The 20,811-nt window shown below is 41.9% G+C and overlaps 1 protein-coding gene across 2 annotated transcripts in view; it reads right to left on the bottom strand.

Moving 5' to 3' along the window:
* Positions 1-20,811, bottom strand: part of SCG3 (secretogranin III) — an 83,543-nt gene that overhangs the window by 30,682 nt on the left and 32,050 nt on the right. For both annotated transcript variants that reach the window (XM_019504211.1, XM_019504212.1), the window contains 3 exons: positions 9,545-9,628; positions 8,590-8,718; positions 3,623-3,703 (listed from right to left, as the gene is read on the bottom strand). In XM_019504211.1, the coding sequence (XP_019359756.1) occupies positions 3,623-3,703; positions 8,590-8,718; positions 9,545-9,628 (294 nt within the window). The remainder of the gene's footprint in view (positions 1-3,622; positions 3,704-8,589; positions 8,719-9,544; positions 9,629-20,811) is intronic.

Genomic DNA, 20,811 nt, shown 5'->3' with positions numbered 1-20,811 from the left:
GTAGGGACTCTCCTCCCGCTATAGAGCAGAGCCAGACCACCAATGGGGACTTAACCATATACCTTTTAATACTGGGAACATAACAGGCATAAATCAGAGGGTATAGTGGACACTACAATGCCCCAAGAGGGGAGGATTCAACAAAGGTTAGACACTTACAATCATTGACAAAAAACAGGGTTAACAAAATATAAAAACACAAACAGCAGAACAAACAATGTGAGTTGGTGAAATATAAAAAGGCACAAAATGCAAAATGTTAAATGTCAAGGAAATATAGGGCCTTGGTACCTGGAGGGGGAGAAAACACAATGGCCCCTTTCCACTGGGAGATTTGTTTCTTGTTATCTCACTCACCCCAAGTCACCTCAGCAGGAACTTTAACCCAGATCTCCCATGTGATAGATAGGGACACTATCACACAGCCACCACTAGTGGTATTACTCCAGCCTGCTAGCGGTCTTGACCTTCCTGGAGCCCTAGCTTCACGTCAAGCTGCCTGGCCTCTGATTGGAGGAGCTGGAAGCAGAGCTGGGAACCTCTCAGGTCACTGCTCAGATCCTTCCTGGAGTTGGGGGAGCCTCTCCTGCTGGCTGCAGCCTCTCATAGGGGATCCTGGAGCCCAGTGGGGAGCCTCTCCTGCCGGCCGTACGCCGTGTGCTGAGGGTCCCACTGCTGCCTGCAGGTCCTGCTCTTTCAGGCTCTTCTGGGGCACTGCTCCTGCCCTGCTGGCTCAGCTCTTGCCAGCTCTGTGAAGCTCCTTCCTTGTTGTCCCTTGCTGGTCTCTCCTGAGTCAGCCCATGCTGCCCCTTTTATCCCCCTCCAGGTGACCCAAGGGGCCAATAGGGACACGGGGGTGGTGGTGGTGGTGAGTCTCTGGGGCCTGATTGGTGCAGAAAGGGAATCTCAAGTCCTCCAATCATCTTTTAGCCCTTCAAAACCCCTGGGCCAAATCATTACCAGATTGGTGAGGAAAGGGATTCCCAAGTCCTCCAATCATCTTTTGCCCTTTCAAAACCCCTGGGCTAGGTCACTGCCAGCTAGCCCATCACACTTGTTTAGGGCAAGTTGACCAAAATAAGTAAATAAAAAAATCTGCTTTCATTTATATTCACCTACCACATACGACACATTACACTGAACTACAAAATAGCTGTATTATATTTAAAATGAGGCATATTTGCATATTCAAATCAACCCAGTTGCCAGTAAAACCTGAAAAAAGTAAAAGTAATCCTAAAATTTCTTTTTAGTCACTATGGTGAGTGTGGGTGCTATGAAACTTGATGGCTATATCACTACCTAAGTATTTTTGCAAGCAATTCCAAATTTGTGGTTTTACAAGTGTTAATTAGGTACCTCGCAGTTTTGTTCTCTGGAGACTGAAAATACAGAATATGAAACATGGCAACACATCCCTAAGGGCTGGGAAGTATGCCAATTTATATCAGCAGATAAGCTGTTTTTTCAGAGTATTGATTTCAAAAAAGGATGGGTCATTCAAATAAAGGCTCGATTCATCAGTACATTACTTGTGTTCCAAGCTGGTGTAACTCCATTGATCTGTGAACTCATGCCAGGATTCGGTACGGCATGAATGGCCCCACAGAGGAGAGGAGATATTCTTGCCATTTTCTTATGCTTACTAAACTTTGGGCACAGAAGAGAATCAGGCTGAAATGTAGATTTTTAAATAATTTGTATTTTGGGGTCTAACGGCCACCTGGTTCACGTAAGATTGTTTCTGCTGTCTGATGGGACAGCAGATTTTTTAAAAAGGAGATGACAATGGCAAATAAGCCCTCCCAGTGCAGAGTTTTGGATGAAGCACTATTTCTGTTAAAAGTTATACATTCAGGATTTGCAGAGATTTCCTAAAGAAACCAGAGCTCACTCAAATACACCCAATGAGTAATACAGTTTGGAGAGAAATGGCCAAGTGTATGGGAATCACTTTTCTTATTTTTCCACCAGCTTCCAGTAGAAAAGTGATTGCCAAACACATGAAGTAGCGCATAATCCTGAAGTGAAGGACAGAGTAAACGTATTTCGGTTGTACCACTTTTCACAATACTGCCAGGCTGCCAAATAAATGCTTGCAAGAATAAAATGTGTAGCAGGGGAAGGACAAAGGTTATAAAAGCATAAAGGGGTTAAACTTTTATTCTCATTTACTTATAATTTACACCCACTTGAAGGCCACCTCACTCTGCTAGAGGCAAGGAGAGAGACATTAATATTAAAGAGAATCAGGCCCTTGTAGTATCAAGTATCATGATGTTCAAGACTCCACAGGGAATCCATTTACTTAGGGAATTAACATCACGTCTCATTGCTTTCACAGCAAAACAGATGAAATGCTATTGTATTTGTAGTTACAGTCATTTTCAGTCTTTGGTAATGCTGAGGAAAAGGTTACTTTGAAGAGGAGAGGGGGCTTGTAGAGAATATGGGAAACAGAGGGAATAATCATATGTGACTGAGCACTAATTACTATAATGAACACACTGATAAATAGAAATATTTATTAGAATTGGCAGGAAAAGTCTGTAGCAATATGTAAGCCTGTCATCAACTGCAGCTGTTGTTATGAGTTGGGGGGATACGATGTGAGGATGAAAGGAGGAGCTATAGAGTGTAGGAAAGCTGGGAATGGAAGGGCATGGCGTTCAGTTCAAATCTCCCGTCACCGAGTTTCTCTGAAGAAAAATGGGAAATGTGCCCACCTTACACTTTATCACACACAAGAGCCAGCTAGACAATGTGGAGGGAATATAGTCTCCCCTCCTCTTCTTGGCTGTGCAAAGAGAGCTCTTTCCTTTTCAAGGGGCTTTAGCCACTCCTCCTGCCTCATCCTCCCTCCCAAAACCTGGGGATTGTCCTAACCCCTATTACAGCTAACTAATAGTTCCAGGACAGGGCAGAGACAAGCTAGGATCCTGGTTCAGTGCAACACCTTGAGTGTGGAGATGACTTGAACAAGCCAGGATCTGCAGAAAATGACTCCTGTAGATTCTGCGATTCATTCCATTGCATCTCGCATCCTTTCCCCCTCAGCTTTTCCACACTCTTGGCCGCTCCACTTCCCTGCAGTGATAACGTTTTGGAGCAACAGGCCAAACAGGCTGGTGGAGTTGGTTCAGCTTTACACTTGGCTTTACATGCAACAAGTATAAAGTGCCTTTACGCACAGCAAAACTTTGTTATTATTCTCTGGTGTTTGTGAAGGGATGGGAAGATCTGGAAGGTGGCAGGGTTGTTTCCAGCTCACTTACTAACATGTTTTGGGTTTGGAGACCAGCCTGGGCAGGATAATTACTATGCTAGTGTGTTATGATCTGCAGTGTGTTGTTATAGTAGGTTAATCATTATGCAGTGATTTTAAACATCTCTATAATATATGCCCATATAATTTTTAAAGATAACCTTATGTTTGGTCCTAGACTACTTACCAATGACCCTAAGTGTCACTATTTATTATGCAGTAACCCAGACGTGCATTTCACATTCTATGTGTTAGTTGTTCAATGCATTTTATCAGGCTAATATTAATCATGTGTTTTTAAGGTGCTTCCTAATTAAAAGAGCATCCACTCCAAGCTACAAGTTTGTTACTTCATACCTTCTTTAGGTCCCTGCTTGCTGTGCTTCTTTAGCCATTCAATGTTCTTCCTGATTGCCTCCAAATATGCTTCAGCTTTCCCTGGAGATACAGATGAGAGAGAAATCAAATACTAACCATCAATGATTGATGCAGCTTGTTTAACTGCAAGCTCTTGATTACAATTAAAGACAGGTTAAAATTATTCATAGTTTCTGCTGAAGAGTCCAACCTGTCCTCCTTGCTCAGACAGTTCCCATCAATGGCTAACAGGTCCTGTCTGTAAAAGGTTAGCCAGATGTGACACACATTTAGGGCAATATCTTTTTCTTTGATTCATGTGCATAATTCTTGCTGATATGCACAGACACTGTGCATTTGGACTGAGGGCAGTTGGTGGCTTTTAGATCACAATCATTGTTAAGCAAAGATGAAGCTGTTAAGACAGCAGGGTACAATTTTAATGACACTGAAAGCTTTCAGCATCAGCTCACATCTGAAAAACATCAGAAACCTCTTCCATTTGCTGATAGACCAGCATACATCAAAAATAAGGTTGTGATGTTTTGAAAAGACATCAGAAAAAAGCCATGACCTGAACTGCAGACAGCTGTATTTGCTAAGGAAAGGAAAGCATTAGCATTTTGTTTATCATTTCCTGTTACACCTTGTTCTTTAGATTATGAATTTTAAAATGGCGACTATTTTTGGCCTCAAAAGCAGGTAGGACAGAATTAGTTCAAGGATACCTAATAAGGTCCCTAAGGGAATATTACAGCTAATGGATTCTGAATTCTTAACTTGGCTAGAGGTTTATTGACGTAATGTGTTTATATTCATCAAGAAAACAATTGTGCAATTACCTTGCAGAAAGCTTCTATTGCCAATTCTGCAAGTTTCGTCCCATCAGTAAATGAATGCAATACTAAATAGACTGGAACTTTTGAGCTGAGAATGCACAAGTAGCATGGTAGGGAGTCAGTCAATAAACCAGCAGAGCATCTTGTATGAAGAGGAACAAGCTGAAATTCTGCTTGAATTCATACCCCTGTAAGCCAGTTGTAGAAAGGTATAAGACAGACATTAGCCCAAACTGGGAACATCACAAACAGAAAATGGAAGTGCTTCCTGTAGAATTTAACAGTGAGCAGATTATTAAATCAGTCTGTAGGCTTGAGCTCTTTTGGACCCTTATATCCGCCCCAATGCATTCTGATTCGAACACGCCGGAGCAGACTTGATTAATCGAGTCTGCTGAAACGCTCTAATCTCCAGCGTGCTGCAGCGTCTTGTGTATTCAGTGTCCCACATTTCAAAATGGCAGTGGGGGTGCTTTAACTAAAGCTTGTCGTATGAGCTTTAGCTAAAGTGCCCCCACCGCCATTTTTAAAAATGGGATGCTGAATACAAGCAATACTATGGGCATTTTAATTAAAGCGGCTCCTGCTAGCTACTCTAATTAAAATGTTCCTCCCCACCACCCTACAGAAGGGTATATAGACACCCATTGTCGTTATGGGATTCTCCAATAGCTACAGCCACAAAAAATGACTGGGTAGCAAATTACACTCCATCCTCTTGGGTCCATACGAGGCACAGTTACCAGTGAACTATGAACTCTAGGCCTGATTACAATTGCAGTTTATTTTATCTAGGGCTGAAGACGCACACACTCTAAGAAGTTCCAAGTGACAGAAAGCACCTACCAGCAGCTACCAGCTTAGCAACCCACAGCTATCATAAACATTTTATCCCAGCCTACCACTGTCTGCCCTACTTCCTCAATGCAAACAGAATCAACTTCATGGAGTCTATATTGAATTCAAATCCTCCATGGAATTGATTTCCTCACCCTTTTTTGCAAACATGACACCCTACAGCAGCCAGAATAACAGAATTACTGACCAAGGAAGAGTCCTGTGAGTGCAGGACATCAAACTTCCATGGCAGATGTACCTAGCTCATGAAACTCTCCCTCATCAATGGTATGAATAACTATGGAACGTGCCCCTCATAAACAACCAGAAATCTTATTTCTTAACCTTGCTTTTTCTCTTCATAACACTTTCATGCACATACAACCAATTACTGTTAAAAAAATTCTATGAAGAAATCAAAGGTATTTCTGACATAAGCCAGGAAGGAGGAAATGGAGAGAGAGCAACTGCAACTCGTACTATTCTTTCTTTTTAAATTCTTGACAGGTGCTGAAACACCTATGATGCTGGACACAGAAAATAGCTAAAGTACATCCGTGATTGTCTTTGCATTTTGGGCCACTCAGGCTTTGAAATAGGGACTGAAGGATTATGTTATTTCCTGTGCATTTGCTTTGTAGCATGCAGCCAACTTGGCTTTTCCTCTTGCTGTAGCATTATGTGAAAAAGAGTGGCTTAGAGTTACAACAAGCTAACTTGATATGGCATGCAACATCAAACGCTGCTTTGAGGCAGCTAGTAAGATAATAGGTATCACTGCTCTGTTTCCTCCTTGAGCTGCTAACTTGCTGTCAGAGGTTTCCAGTTATGTAGAACATGTTAATTGCTCATGTGGACAATAGCTGTTAAAAGCACCTTGGCTGTCTAGCAGTGGGACCTGCAAATTGTTTCATTCTATAGAACAGATGACTCAGCCTCTCAATATCAGCATCTCCTAACACAGACTGGAGAAATCGATATGCTCAACCCAGAATATTGAATGTGCTGATGATCCTATTTTGCTCAAAATCCACAGATGCAGAAAGGCAATATCTCACCACACTACTGTATTAACAAGCATTTGATTTGGTTCCTAAAATAGTATATAAATACTGTAATATTATGACACAATTCAGCAAGGCAGGTAGATCCCTTTGTATAAAATTAAGCCTATGCTTAAGCCCCTTTCTGAATCGAGGCTTGTGTGCAAAGGTGTAGGGATGGGAAGAAACAGAATAAAATACATGTAAGCTAATGAAATGGGAAAACAGTACAAACCCTGGTACCAGTGACAGTGCTGCTAGAGGCATCCTGTGTGGTAGGTTCATGCTTACTATATAATAGTTTGTTACAAGTATAGAGAGAAGTCATTTGTAGCTGTGATAAATAACAATCTTTACTAGAGAATCATTTGAAGGAACTACAATATGTTCAGAACTACAACATATTCAAAAAATGATAATCAATTGCTTGATTAATAATTAATTTATAAACTGCTTTGCAAATTCTAACTTTCCTTTACAGATAAGGGACTAAATTAATGAGGCTTTAATGATACAGATGTGAGGAAGGAAGCATGTGTCGAGGAGTGACTGTTGGTAAGTCCAAAAGGAGCTTCTTTTATTTGTTCTGATAAATTCTGAGGCCGGATCCAGATGTGCAGGCATATGTGGTCTGTGGCACTGAAAACCTCTTTGCAGCACCACAAACCACACGTGTTGCAGCACTGGGGTAAAATTAGCTACTGGGATTTCCTGGTAGCAAAAAATCCCATGAAAAGAAAGTGGCACAAAACACGTCAAAGCTCCATGTGCCAGGACAAAGGCGAAGACCCTGGACTGTCTGCTTACCCATCTCCATGTGCCAATACCCAGCTGGCTGGGGCACAGGGTGCCTCAGTGTAGCAGCCGTCTGTGGATAGCTTCACGCTGAGGCAGCCCCTGTGCCCCAGCCACCACCCCCTGCAGCACATGGAGCAGCAGGACAATGTGTTTCACTGCAAACCACACAAGTAGGGCAGCACAAAGTAGTGGCACAAATTTGTGGTGCTACTATTTGTGCTGCTGCAAATGCATGTTCCTGCTCGTGTGGACACAGCCTGGGGTGCTATTGCTAAAAGTCTTAGTGTGGCAAAAATGATGATAAAAACATATTTTGGTTCATTTCAATTAAAAAATATACAGTTTTTGTTCTCAGCACCTTTGGATTCAAAACAGATCTTCAGTACAATCCAACTCCCACTGGACTTAAATACATAACTCTCAATGACATCACTGAGAGCAATATTAGGTCTTTGAATATTAATATTGCATAGATAAATGACATCCTGCCCACAGCTGCACTATTCATCCTCTTTAAAATAAATCTTTCATGCATAAGTTTTCACAGAGAAATTTTCCAAGGGAAGGACTGTGACTTCCTTTGCTTCATGTGGAACTAAACATGTGCTTAACAAATAATGTGACAACAGTGTATATAGTGCACACATGTTAAGGAGGTCTGTTCTGCTCTGAATATGAATGTGTGCCTTATTTAGATTATGCAGAGCAGGATGCATGTACCAAAGGGCTGGTAAAGTTCTTTCCCAAACACTGGAGTAATTTAAGAACACTTAGCAGCCTTCCAGGGAAAATACAATTCTGTTTATAGGACTGGTGGCAGGGAATTCAGACAGCTGGATTTCAGTCAAAACTTTACATTAGAATTCTTATTACTCAGCATCAGCTGACTTGAAATGCATGAATTGTCCCAAAGAATTCAGGGGACAAAGAATATACATAAAGCAAGAGCTTAATGGTGCAGAGGAGAGCATTTGAATCTGCTGCTGAATTAAATAAAAGCGAATACATTAATTTGGATTTGAGACGTGTGAAGATATGCCTCCCAGAAATGGTAGGTGTTTTTGGGACCAGCAGGTCATGTATGTATGAACTAAACTGTATTTTCAACTGCCGGTTGAAAATTTTCCATCAAAATTATTTGATTAGTTTTTGATTAAATAACATTTTTCCTGAAGGATATCACTACCCAGAGAAGATTCTTATTATTAATCACCCTTCTCCCAATATCAAAAAGCTCTGTCAGGTCACTAGGCATGAGTTTAAGCTAGACAAATCAGAGCCATCCTAACTATACAATCAATGGGCTTGTTCCTTTACAAAATTAGTTCAGTTGCCATATTGCATCTGTGACACTGCTATAGAAACAGGTCACTATGCTACCAAAAGGGGGGAAAAAACAACAAATCATTTAGATCACAGATTAACAGCAAAACCCATAATAATCATGTACCTTTTGGCTGGTTAGTGTTTCCTGCTGTATTTTGCTCTTCAATTTTTGTGGAATCCTTCAAAGTCTCATATTCTTTTTCCATTTTAGCTGCTTCTTCCTTTGTGCTGTCAGTCTCTTCATTACTCTTGTCTAAAAGGCATTGCAAACATAGCCATCCCTTATTTTTGCACTGTAATTGCCAATATTTGTAAATCACATTAGGATGTTCTTTGGGTAGGTTAATGATTTTGACTGATGATACAGGAAAAAATTAATAGCTTGAGTAGGATGTGTTTCTAAATGTCATCTCCGGCCTGCATCGCTGAAAATGCCTGCATCATCTCTTACAAAAGATAATCCAAGTCAGTCAATTAAAATTTAATATACACATCCTTTCAGGTCTGGTTTCAATGGCTGAAGGAAAATGATAGGTGTTTGGCCATTGCTTTCAATGAGCATTGGATCAGGTCCTAAAATTCACAGACCAATGACTATCTATTTTGGTCTTATTCTGTACTAAGCACAAAGAAATCAACCTCATAATAGCAGAGAGCCATGTACTATAAAGTGCTTCAATTGTCTTTACACATGGCATGAGCAATCTGCACATTATACAGTCTGTTCCAGATCCCCTCCAGATTCAAGTTAAGTCACAGTCTCCCAGCATCCCAGGATGCTTTGCACATCCCTCACAACCCCTCCCCTCACAGAATGGGTGGGCTAGCTTTGGCCCAAGCTGTCTGCTCCAGCTGAGCAGGGAGGTGTGCTCTAGCGCCTCCCAGGTTTTGGTTCGAGCCACTGCACGCACATGGCTGCATTTTTTTAATCAGAAGTGAATGTCTGTTCACTTGATTATCAGTTTAATCGACACAGCTTAGACTAACTTGTGAAGTTTTAATCAATTCAGCCTTGGGATTTTTGACTGTCTGTACTTAGCCCTAGGGAATACAGGGGGAGAGAGTAATAGGCTAAGTACCTGCTAGCAGCTTGTTTTTGGTATCAGTAGAAGGTTTCTCAAGCTTATTCTTTGTCTGCAGAGCAATCATTTCATCCAAGTTTTCTGGAAAACAAAACAATTCCCAGTTATTCTCCAAAAGAAAATGAGAGTACCCGCATTATACAGTCAGGCAAGACAAGGCTCAATTGCCTGTTGAGAAGAAAATTGTTAAGGAAGGAGTTAAAAATCCTTGTTTCTGAAAAAAACAAATGTAAAGGCAAATGATTACCAAGCTATAGAATGGATACATGATTAACTTTAAACAGAAAATCTTGAATATCTTCAAGTAAAAAGAAAGTATGATACTACATGATACCAAATGAGGCCGATATACATAAAAGACAGGGAGCGGAGGAAGATTTATTCAAAACTGAGCTTAATTTAAAACAAGAATCTTTTTCATTTTTGATTCAATGAATGAAGTCACACTGCATCAGGCAGCTTCTTCTGCTGAAAACAATGGATGTATGTAATTAAAGATATATCTGATTCAAATGCTGCTTTTTCCTGGAAGGAGAATATTCTGTAGCAAATGCTTTTATAGAGTTATTGGCTAATTAAGTCCAGTTAAAAAGGTTTTACGAAGCATTTAAAGTAGAATAGATTTTTTTTTTAAAGAAAAGGTTGACAGAAAACAAATTAAGTAGATAATGATGGCACCTCTTGGGAACTGAATAACAATTCTTTCTAGTACCTGAAAATCTGTTGGGCTGAACTCCTGCCTCATGGAAAAGTCAAAACAGAATTTCATCAGCATGCACAGTTTCTATGTAAGCAGGACACGCTAGTGAAGAAAAACAGCCCTTTTTCTGACACTGCACTCACTGGCACAGCTACAAATATAGATGATAATGTAACCACCTATATTCTTATCTATATTGTGGAATTTGTGCAGACTTTGCCTGTTCTTTTGCTGTGCTTTTAAAAATATAATTAAACATAAATCCAAAATTCTGCATCTAGTTTGATTCGGAGATGTTCATCTCTCCTGCATGGAAACAGACAAACTATTCAGTACCAGGAATGGTGGCTGTGGGCTGAAAGGAGTTCTATTGGACTAGTAAAAGCCTTAAATATTTTCCATCATGTTTTACTTATGAAGAAGTGAGAAAAACAAAGCTGATCATTTTACCCATCAGCTAAAAGCATCTTTTTCCAAGGGATAGATCTCTAGAACTGCAACTAAGAGGTTAGAATTTAAACAATCATATTTCACAGCAAATTACCAACAGCACTTCTGCCCTTCATCTGATGAAAAATAACATAATGCTGTATGACGGACAGAGCCATTTATATATTCACTGACATAAAATTAAAAATGAAAGCAGCTTTTCTATGGTGGATTTTGGATGTTTGCTGATAAAAAAAAGGTTTATCCCATTGTAAACCTATTACATTATAGGTTAAATTAAATTAAATTAAATTATAATTAATACAATTTCTAATTTCCTTTGTAAATATATTTTCATTTATACCTCTCTCTAATATGATACTGTTATCTTGCCACCTGCCCTACACTAAGCAGGGTTGGGTTTGGTGAGTTGCTGGATCAGAAACACACATAGGGGAAAAAAAGAAACAACCTGGTGTTGTTAGAAGTGGTATTGATTGATGCCTCAGTAAACACCCGACCCAGAGCTCACTGAGGTCAGTGCAGAGACTCCTTTTACGTCAATAGGCTATGAGTCAAGTGCTGTTTTCCACTCTTGAGTCTGCACTGCACCAGGACTTCAGTTTGGGTGCAGGGCGTGCTGTGCTATAGACATTAGGAGCTTTTAGATAAGATACAAATGTGAAGTCTTTAGCTTGTATTCCTCAAAAACAGCCTAGACATTTTTAAAAAAAAGAAAAGGATATTTACCTTCTTTTCATAAAATCTAACCACGTAAATATAATATTTTTAAATTCCCTGGCAGTAAATGGGATAATGTATTCTCCCTTATTTCCTGAATTACAATGCTGTGAAGCATTATGACCTCTTAAGAGCTTTGTTGGGTGAAGTATTAAAAAGAGCATGCTTAATTTTAAGCACAAGTTCTACTGAAATAAAAAGAATTATTCAAATATTTAAAATCAGGCATGTGCTTAAGTGTATTGATTGATTAGGGCCTCCAGTGCCTTCTGTACTTGCTCTCTGAAGTGGCTGCATTTCAGAGGCAGATGAAATTATATTCCTTGTACTATGGAAAGACCAAGAATCTTCCTTGGTTAAAGTTAAAACTAGGATCCATTAAGAGGCTAGTTTTCAACGTTTGTAAAATCGTTTGATAAAAATGATTGTTTCCAAATCTGAATGGCTTGGAAACACAACAAAGAAAAATTAAAAGTACAACTTCTTCTTGAAACACTAACAGAGTATAGAACTTTTAATCTGCGAATCACCTAAGTGATTTAGGAGTGCAGGCCCTGCTGAAAGTACTCCTAAGTCACTGAGGTGCTCCTGAAAACCCCACACTAAAACGTAATGTTTTTGTGTGCTAATGCAATATAACTTTAATTCATATATATCTTATGAGTAGGACACGGTCTTGTTAAACATGCTGGACATGGAGAGTAGGGCTGTGCGAAAGGGCACCGTTCCATTCTGACTTGTGTTTTGACATTTTGATGGAACAGTGTTTCGTTTTAAATTTCATTTTGATTCAAAACCGCTGTTGCATTTCGTTTCACTGTTTTGACACTGTTTTTATCTTTCACCCACAGGCTACAATGGGGAAGCTCAGAACAGCCTGTAACTTTGTAATTTCTAGCTTGATTTGGATGAAATTTGCAGAAATGGTAGCCCATTCTGAGGGCATCACGTCTGCCAAGTGTCAAGGAGATAGGTGCAGGGCTTTTGGAAAAACTGCACCTCAAAGTCTTGAAAGCAAAACTCATGTCATGTGTATGTGTTAAGCCACAGTGGGGTCAAAACTGCAGGCTTGCTAGCCCCTGCTAAGGCCACGAAGCCTGCCAAGTTTCAAGGAGATAGGTGTAGGGGTTCTGGGAAAACTGCACCTCAAGCTGCAGACAAGCAAAACTCGTGACATGGGTGACACTGTGCGTGTTAAGGCGCAGCAGGGTGAAAGCTGCAGGTCTGCTAGCTTGTGCTGAGGCCACAAAGCCTGCCAGCTGTCAAGGAGGTAGGTACAGGGGCAGTCTGGGTTCTGGGGCCCTGCACCTCTAGGTGCTGACAGGCAAAACAATGCTGCTTTTTATGCAGTTTTTCCATCCCTCCCCCAGAGCACTGGGACTGGAAGGGACCTCAGGAAAGGGTGACAGGCACTGGCTCGCTACACAGGCAATAATGAGAGCACTCCTTCCCCTCCCTTCTCCCCTCTCTCTCCTCACTTTAGTTTTTGTTTCCCTGCAGGCAAGCCCAGTTTGAGCTTTGAAACTCAAAACTTTTCAAAACGTTTCGACTTGCCTCATTTCATTTCGAGGCTCTTTCAAAGCTCTCTGTTTCATTTCGATTTTGCTGTTTTGAGCCCAAAATGAGTCAAAACAGTGTCAAAATGAAACTGTTGGCAAAATTTCGCACATCCCTAATAGATAGCAGTTGTCTAGCTTATTAGTGGTATATATACAATACACGTATTTATTTATACATTATGTATAAAATAGCAGTGTTTCGCAGTAACGAATCAGGGTTCCTCACTGAAGCCAAACAACAGGATATGATGATGGATAAAAACTGCTGTGTACCCTGTGAGATTTCAGAAGTAAATGTTGACAATGGTATACGCAAACCCTTTTAACATGGAATGCTTGTTATAGGAAAAACCATAAAAAGCATAGTTAACTGTATGCACAATAATATAAAGATTTAGCAAGCTATTGCACTCTAGCTATGCAAACCCATTAATGTTAGTGGAGATTGCGCTGGCACCCCTTTGCACACAGCAGCAATAAAGTTATGCTGAGAGTCCAGATTGTTTTTTTTATCTGATTTAGAACCTACTAATTGTCAGATTAAAACCCCCTAACAGCTGACACAATTTTAAAGCATGTTTGTACTAGTGCTTCCACTAGATGTGGCTGGGCCATGGCTGAACAATGTTTGCTTTGAGTTATACTAATGGAGTGAGTCATCTCTGGAGTTGAGACGCGCATGGCCAGTAGCTAAGCAACTGAATGTCCTATTTGGCGGGTTAACAAGATCTGATTATTTATCTGGTCTGGTTTCCTTAGCAACCTAACTTTGTCATGGGAAGAATTCATAAAGGTTAGGATCTTTTATTAGCCTGGCCACTTATTTGTAAGGGTATTAATCAGAATAAGAAAATAAGAGCTGATGGAAGTGACCCATGGTGGTAAACAGGCCATCCCACTGGCTGAAGACTTTCAGAAGACTTTTACCTGTCCCGGTGGTGGTGTTGTCTTATGGTTAGATCCACGTCTGAGACACTCTGACTGTTTCATCTTTCCCTAGTAACTTGCTTCTTGAGCTTGGGTGTGTCAGCCCCTTGCTTTTCAAATTTGCCTCTGATTTGGGGTATAGTTCATAGTTCATAGTTTGTAGGGTCAGAAGGGACCTGAGCAGATCATCAAGTCCGATGCCCTGCCGTGGCAGGAAAGAGTACTGGGGTCAAACAACCACAGCAAGGTGTTCATCTAACCTCCTCTTAAAAACCCCCGGGGTAGGAGCCAGCACCACTTCTCTTGGAAGTTGGTTCCAGATCCTAGCCGCCCTGACCATGAAATAGCGCCTCCTCATATCTAGCCTAAATTTGCCCTCTGCCAGCTTGTGACCGTTATTTCTAGTCACTCCTGGCAGTGCTCGGGGGAACAGGGACTCCCCCAGTGCCTGCTGGTCCCCCCTGACTAATTTGTAAATGGCCACTAGATCCCCCCTCAGCCTTCTCTTGTGGAGGCTGAACAGGTTCAGGTCCCGTAGCCTCTCCTCATAGGGCCTGCCCTGCTGCCCCCTGATCATGCGAGTGGCCCCCCTTTGGACCCTCTCCATGTTGTCCACATCCCTCTTGAAGTGCGGCGCCCAGAACTGGATGCAGTACTCCAGCTGCAGCCTGATCAGTGCCACATAGAAGGGGAGGATCACCTCCTTGGACCTGCTTGAGATGCATCTCTGGATGCATGACAAGGTGCGGTTGGCCTTCCTGACTGCATCCCCACATTGCCGGCCCATGTTCATCTTGGCATCAATGATGACTCCAAGATCCTTTTCTGCCTCTGCACTGATGAGAAGGGAGTTCCCCAGCCTGTAGGTATGGTGCCGGTTGTTCCTCCCCAGGTGCATCACCTTGCACTTGTCAGTGCTGAATCCCATCCCATTCTCGTCCGCCCACCTCCGTAACCTGTCTAGGTCCGATTGCAGCCTATTCCTCCCTTCTAGCGTGCCCACATCCCCCCACATCTTAGTGTCATCAGCAAATTCGAACACAGTGCTTTTTACCTTCTCGTCCAAGCCACTGATGAACATGTTGAACAGGGCGGGCCCAAGGACTGAGCTCTGCGGGACCCCACTGCCCACATCCCTCCAGGTCAAAAATGACCCGTCCACTACCACCCTCTGGGTGCGGCCCTCCACCCAGTTGGCGACCCATTTGACTGTGATTCAAGAAGTCAGTTCTTCAAAGATGTGAAGATTCAGCATTTCAGAAAATCAGGACCAAAGTTTCTTGTGTTGAACATCTAAAACTGAGGCACGTAAGATCAGAAGCATCTTTAAAAATACTAGATTTACCTCTTCCCAGTTTCTCAGCTGCATAAGTGCTAATAATACTAATCAAGTTTTGTGAAGTCCTTTAAATACTTGGGTAGACAGTGTAGCATGAGAATAAATTACTAGTAATTAAATGGCTGCAGGCTTATTAGAAGGGCAGTGAGTGATCTGCCCATACTAATATTTAGCTAACCATATAAGGAAGTGCAAACCTGTAATCTTTCTACATGTATACAGATATTTCATGCTGGTTTCTGGATTCTTTTATCACTTCCTGGAAAGATGTGTTTTCTTTGCATAATCAATGAGTGCCTAAGAGGCACTTTTGCATTCTCTCCTAGTTCACTTGTCAAGTTGACTGAAGCCACTAATTTGTGGCACTAAATAACACTTCTGCAAAAAGACTTGTTCAATCTTTTGTTTCCCATACAGACCGAGTTTATTAAAACCAAAACAGTGCTGATTATGATGCTTGAAATCAATCGTAGCTACAGGTACCAACACTGGTTTTGCATCCTACTGCATGCATCAAACTAAGAGCTTTGCTCTGCTGATTCCCTGTACATTGATGTATATGTCAAAGGCACCCTAAAAAGCATAGCTCAGCCAGGGCTTTCTACTTCCTGTAAGTGGTCCCAGAGATCTTGCATAGTCTTTTCATCTGTCACAAGAGTGTGATTCTGTTCAGCATTTGCTTGTGTATTGCCTTGTGTATATATGATTCACTGTTCTTTCCAGCATGGAATTTTAGACCTGACTAATTCTTTGGGCCAAATTCTACTCTCTGTTACAAGCTCAAGAAACTGTTGACAGCAACAGATTTTCACCAATGGAGATGAAAGCAGAGTTTGGAGCTTAGTCAGCCTTCAGATATTTCTAAGCCTATGGTGGATTAAAAGAGGTTAGCTGAACATCGTGTACTGCTAAGAACAGTAAAAGCCTTTCAACATGGAGATAAGGCTCAGTCATAGAATGGAGCACACTGGCTTTGCTGAGAGATGATTCATTCTAGCTCACAGCCAGAAGAAAGATATCAACACTGATGCTCCTGGACCCATTCGTGTCATTTGATACTACTGACCATGGCACTCTGCTCTCTTACCCAAGGTAGCAGCACCAAAATGGCTCACATCTTTGTTCAGGATACTCTCACACAGCTGTGAGAGGTAACTTCTCCTCTGCTCTGCAGCACTCACCTGTTGGGTGCCAATTCTGTCCCTGTCACCCAGTCAGTGGGGCCACTATTATCTCCTGATGCCAACACAGACAGCAGCCTACATCTTCTTCATTTCTACTACACAGCACATTTTCCAACTACCCTGTTGATCATGATCAGCACCTTGATGTAGCTTGGCTGATGCTCTCCCTGGTCACTGACTAAATCCACAGCACTAAGATTCTTCTAGACTCCCCAGTGCTGCCTGACCTTCAAATTGTTACACCTATTTAGGAGAAGGGGGAAAAAGAGGCTATTTTGGTGTTGCTTTTATCTCACTGGCCAGAAGACCGACATTTTTGTGTGAAGATATAACAAAGGAGCGCCATGTCTTTGTGACTTCCAGGCTATTCGTATATAGACACTCGTAGATTTGGCCACAAGTAGCAAGGAGAATGCCTGTCTTTTCATGATGATAACCTCCTCTGGCAGATCCATTCTACAAGAGCTATGGAGCTGTCAATCTCAAGACAGATGTTTGTAAGAGCAGGAGACAGGACTTCCTAAAAAAACATATGCCAATACCTAAAATCTGTAAATTACATGGCCAGCAAAATTCAACCCACAGGCTGGTGAATGTGAGAGTCTTAATCCTTCTTACTGCTAAAGATGTGTCAGAAATACAGGAACCTAGGAACTGCTGTCCCTAAGCAATTAGTATAGTCGGCTTATAGCCTGGAGTCTGAAATTTTATATTCCTTAGAATTTTTTTACTTAGCTATATAAAGTCCCCATTTATCTTACAAATATTAGATCCTTTTCTGAATCCCACTAACTTTTTGGCCTCAATGATTTTCTATTGCAGCAAGTTTCACAAATTAATTATATACAATATATATTGATTAAGATGGAGATTAAGAGACAAAACACAGGATGAGTAATGAGCTAGTTAAAAGGAAGCTGGCAATGGGTAACCATTAAAGCTATGCGAAGCTTTGGTTGCTGATGCAATTTGGAGATTTCACCCAATTCAGCGTCTGAATCTCCAAATCTGGATCGAATCAGGACACCCATTAATCTCTCCAAATCAAACTGGAAGCCTCTGATTCGACGATTTGGACATAGGCACAGGTTTATATGTTTTTTTCTACATACCTCAAGTTACCAGGTGGCTTGTGAACGCTGAGATGGTGGGCAGATGGAGCATCCCAGAGGAGTGCTGGGAGGGGTGGGGGGTCCCCAGTATGCTTGCTGGTGGACCCGGAAATGGACCAGAAGTACTTCTGATCCACTTCCAGGTCTGCCATGGAGCATGCGTGGGACCCTCTTCCCCCGCCCCCTGGCTTGGTGACTGGCTCCTCCTTGGTCTGGGGGGCACCCAGGGTCCTCCCCCAGCCAATTGCTGAGTCGGGGGGGGGTGTGTGGGGAGGTCCACTGCTGAGCATATGGGGGACACCCACCCCCTGCGCTCCTGTGGGATGCACCATCCACCCCAGCATCGCAGAATTCAGAGCCACACTTGGTACCTTAAGGTATGTAGAAAAAACATATACAGCTGTGTCTATCGCTGAATCGCTGATTCTTTGGATCAGAACTGAATCTTCAGATTTGGATTCGGCTGAATCGAATTGGGACAGTGAGATGAGTCAGCAAATTGAATCACTGTCCCCCGAATTGGGCTGAATCCGAATTGAATACGGCCCACTTTGTACACCCCTAGTAACCATGTTGAAAGTCAAAGTATTGGGCTGCAAGGAAATTATAAGCACAGTTTCTTAAGGATTGATTTTGGGACTGATTTAATTTTGTGTTTGCTGTAAAAACTGGCACAAAGTGTGCTAATGATGATAGTTTCTGAAGACTTTGAGAAGCATTGTCACTATAGGGAAGTTCATGAAATCATACAAGAGTTACTGCATGAGTTTGAGGACTCAGATAATAGACATGATAAAATTCAGTAACACAGAGTATATGCATTTAGGAACTAATATCAAAAACTTCTGCTGTTAGCTGAAACTCATTTCCAGTTAGAAATGACTGAAGAAGGACCAAGGTTTACTAGTTTATCAAAAGAAGCCACCAAGAAAAATGTGATCCTAATATGTGTCAGTCAAGGCAGTGCTTGGGAAGTATATTGCCATTGTCTGAAACACTGGTGCAACTTCATCTGAAATACTATATCGTCCTGGTAATCCATGTTCAAGAACGATCAATTCAAAGTGGAACAGGTGCACAAAAGACTTGTTAGGATGATCTGTGCAAGACTGCAAGACCTTGGCTTGCTTAGCCCAGCAAAGTGAAGGCTGAGATGACTTCTCTCTAAAAATACATCAAGAGAACAGATGCCTGAGTGAGAGATGAGCTATTTAAGCTAATGGGTATTGGTGGTAAAAAGAGAAGTGGGTACAAATTGGCTGTGAATTTCAGCTGGAATTTACAGGTAGGTTTCCGTTCAGCAAAACAGTGAGGTTCTGTAAATAGCCTCCTAATTAGTGTAGTGAGGATAAAAGTCTAGCTGCTTCTAAAATAATTGGTTTCTGACAGGGATTATATGTGGTGGTGCCTGCTCCAGAGGGCTGGACTTGATGACTGAGGAGTCCTATCTTCTTATAGTTCCCATGTCCACCTCAATGTCTCTAGTTTTAAACTGTATTGAACTAATCTGTCAAAATATGCACATAAATCATGTAAGTTACTGGCTAAAGCCCATAAATAAAATATCAAGACACATCACTAAAGAAGTATTGAGAAGCTCAAGCAAAGTAAAAAAAGAAAAAGAAAAAAAAAGTCTACTTAGTCCTTAAACTCTGTGAGTTGGTTATGGCTCTTCTGTGTATTCTTCTCTACCTACTCCCCAGCAGGGTATTGTGTGTGTGCAGGTGCAGTGTTCTCCTGTAGGAGCTTCCTGGTGGACTGAGTGGTGTTACAGCTTCCTGGTGGACTGAGTGGTGTTACAACTGAGTGCTTCCAGCCACAATGGATGTTGTTTTATCACACCCCAAGGTTTGGTGGCATCAGTGGAGGAGGGAGGCAACAGGGGCAAGCAGATCTGGCAGGTCTCAGCTGCAGCCTCACACCTTGCTGCTTTAGGAATTGGAAGGAGAGGATGCTTTCAGAGGAACAGCACAGTTAAAGCTTTGATCTGCGGAGGGAGAGGATGTGGCCAGGTTTCTGTTTCTCCTTTTGTTCAAAATCAGGCTAACCCCTCCTAAGTAGCTAGATGCTGTTCCTCCCAGAGTATTTTAAAACAATCACTGGGGTTTGCCAGATGGAAAACCTTGCCAGGACAGTGCAATGTGATTTTTCCTCCTTTCCCTACCCAGCTCCCTCCCAGGTACTGTTCAGGATACTTGTGCACCATATTAATTACCATTTTGATAACATGTATCTTGCAAAGTACACTGAACATGGCAGCAGCCAGCCAAACTCTCCCAGCTCAGGGCAGCGAACAAACTTCATTTTCAAACTTTAGGTTAGCAGACACCGTAGTCCTGAACCAACAATTACAGCCTCAACATTCAACTATGAATAAGTAGACTCATAAGGAAAGCTTTTATACTGAGCTATTAAATAAAACCAATGGCTAATATTGCCTTCCCTATAAACAAAGAAAAGCCAGATGATAGGATGTCACAGAGGACAGGCTGCAAAGCCTGGGCTTTCAAGGAATTGGAAAATCAAATTTTTGTGTTGGAAGAAAATGAATGAGGAGGTCTGAAATGTCTAAAAACAGATCCAGTAGGGAGAGCAGAAAGGAGACAACAATGGAAAATGAAAGGAACTAGGGCAACTACAGATTCAATAGGAGGGCTCTCTAAAACAAAGGAATGCAGTATGCTCCTTTTAGTTTAGACTTCACCTGAGATTTGGAGAGATGCAGGAGTTGGGAGAGGAGGGAGTGCTCGGAGAGATGACATTGCAACTATACATCTTTTCCCAGTAATTTAGCTGATGTATTCCAGCCCTTATGAATATGCTATGATCTCTCACAGCCTGGACCCTCACATGCTACTCAGATCTCATTTGCTATCCCAAATGCCCATATACATCCATAGAATCATAGAATCAATGAGTCGGAAGGGACCTAGACAGATCACCGAGTCCGACCCCCTGCCATGGGCAGGAAGGAGCACTGGGGGTGGAGGGGTCATAAGACCCCAGCCAGGTGCCTATCCGGTCTCCTCTTGAAGATTTCCAGGGACAGTGAGAGCACCACCTCTCTGGGAAGCCTATTCCAGGCTCTGGCCACCCTGACAGTGAAGTAGTTCTTCCTAATATCTAACCTAAACCTATCCTCCCTCAGCTTGTGGCCATTGTTCCTGGTGACTCCAAGGGGGGCCCTGGTGAACAGACTTTCCCCGAGTCCCTGCTGCTGGCCCCTGATAAGGTTGTAGGCAGCCACAAGATCCCCCCTCAGTCTCCTCTTGC

This window comes from Gavialis gangeticus, unplaced genomic scaffold, assembly GCF_001723915.1.
Source record: "Gavialis gangeticus isolate Ggan-Ray unplaced genomic scaffold, GavGan_comp1, whole genome shotgun sequence".
Classification (NCBI taxonomy): Eukaryota; Metazoa; Chordata; order Crocodylia; family Gavialidae; genus Gavialis; species Gavialis gangeticus.
Note: the sequence above shows the minus strand (reverse complement) of the source record. Positions and strands in the feature narration are given on the sequence as shown.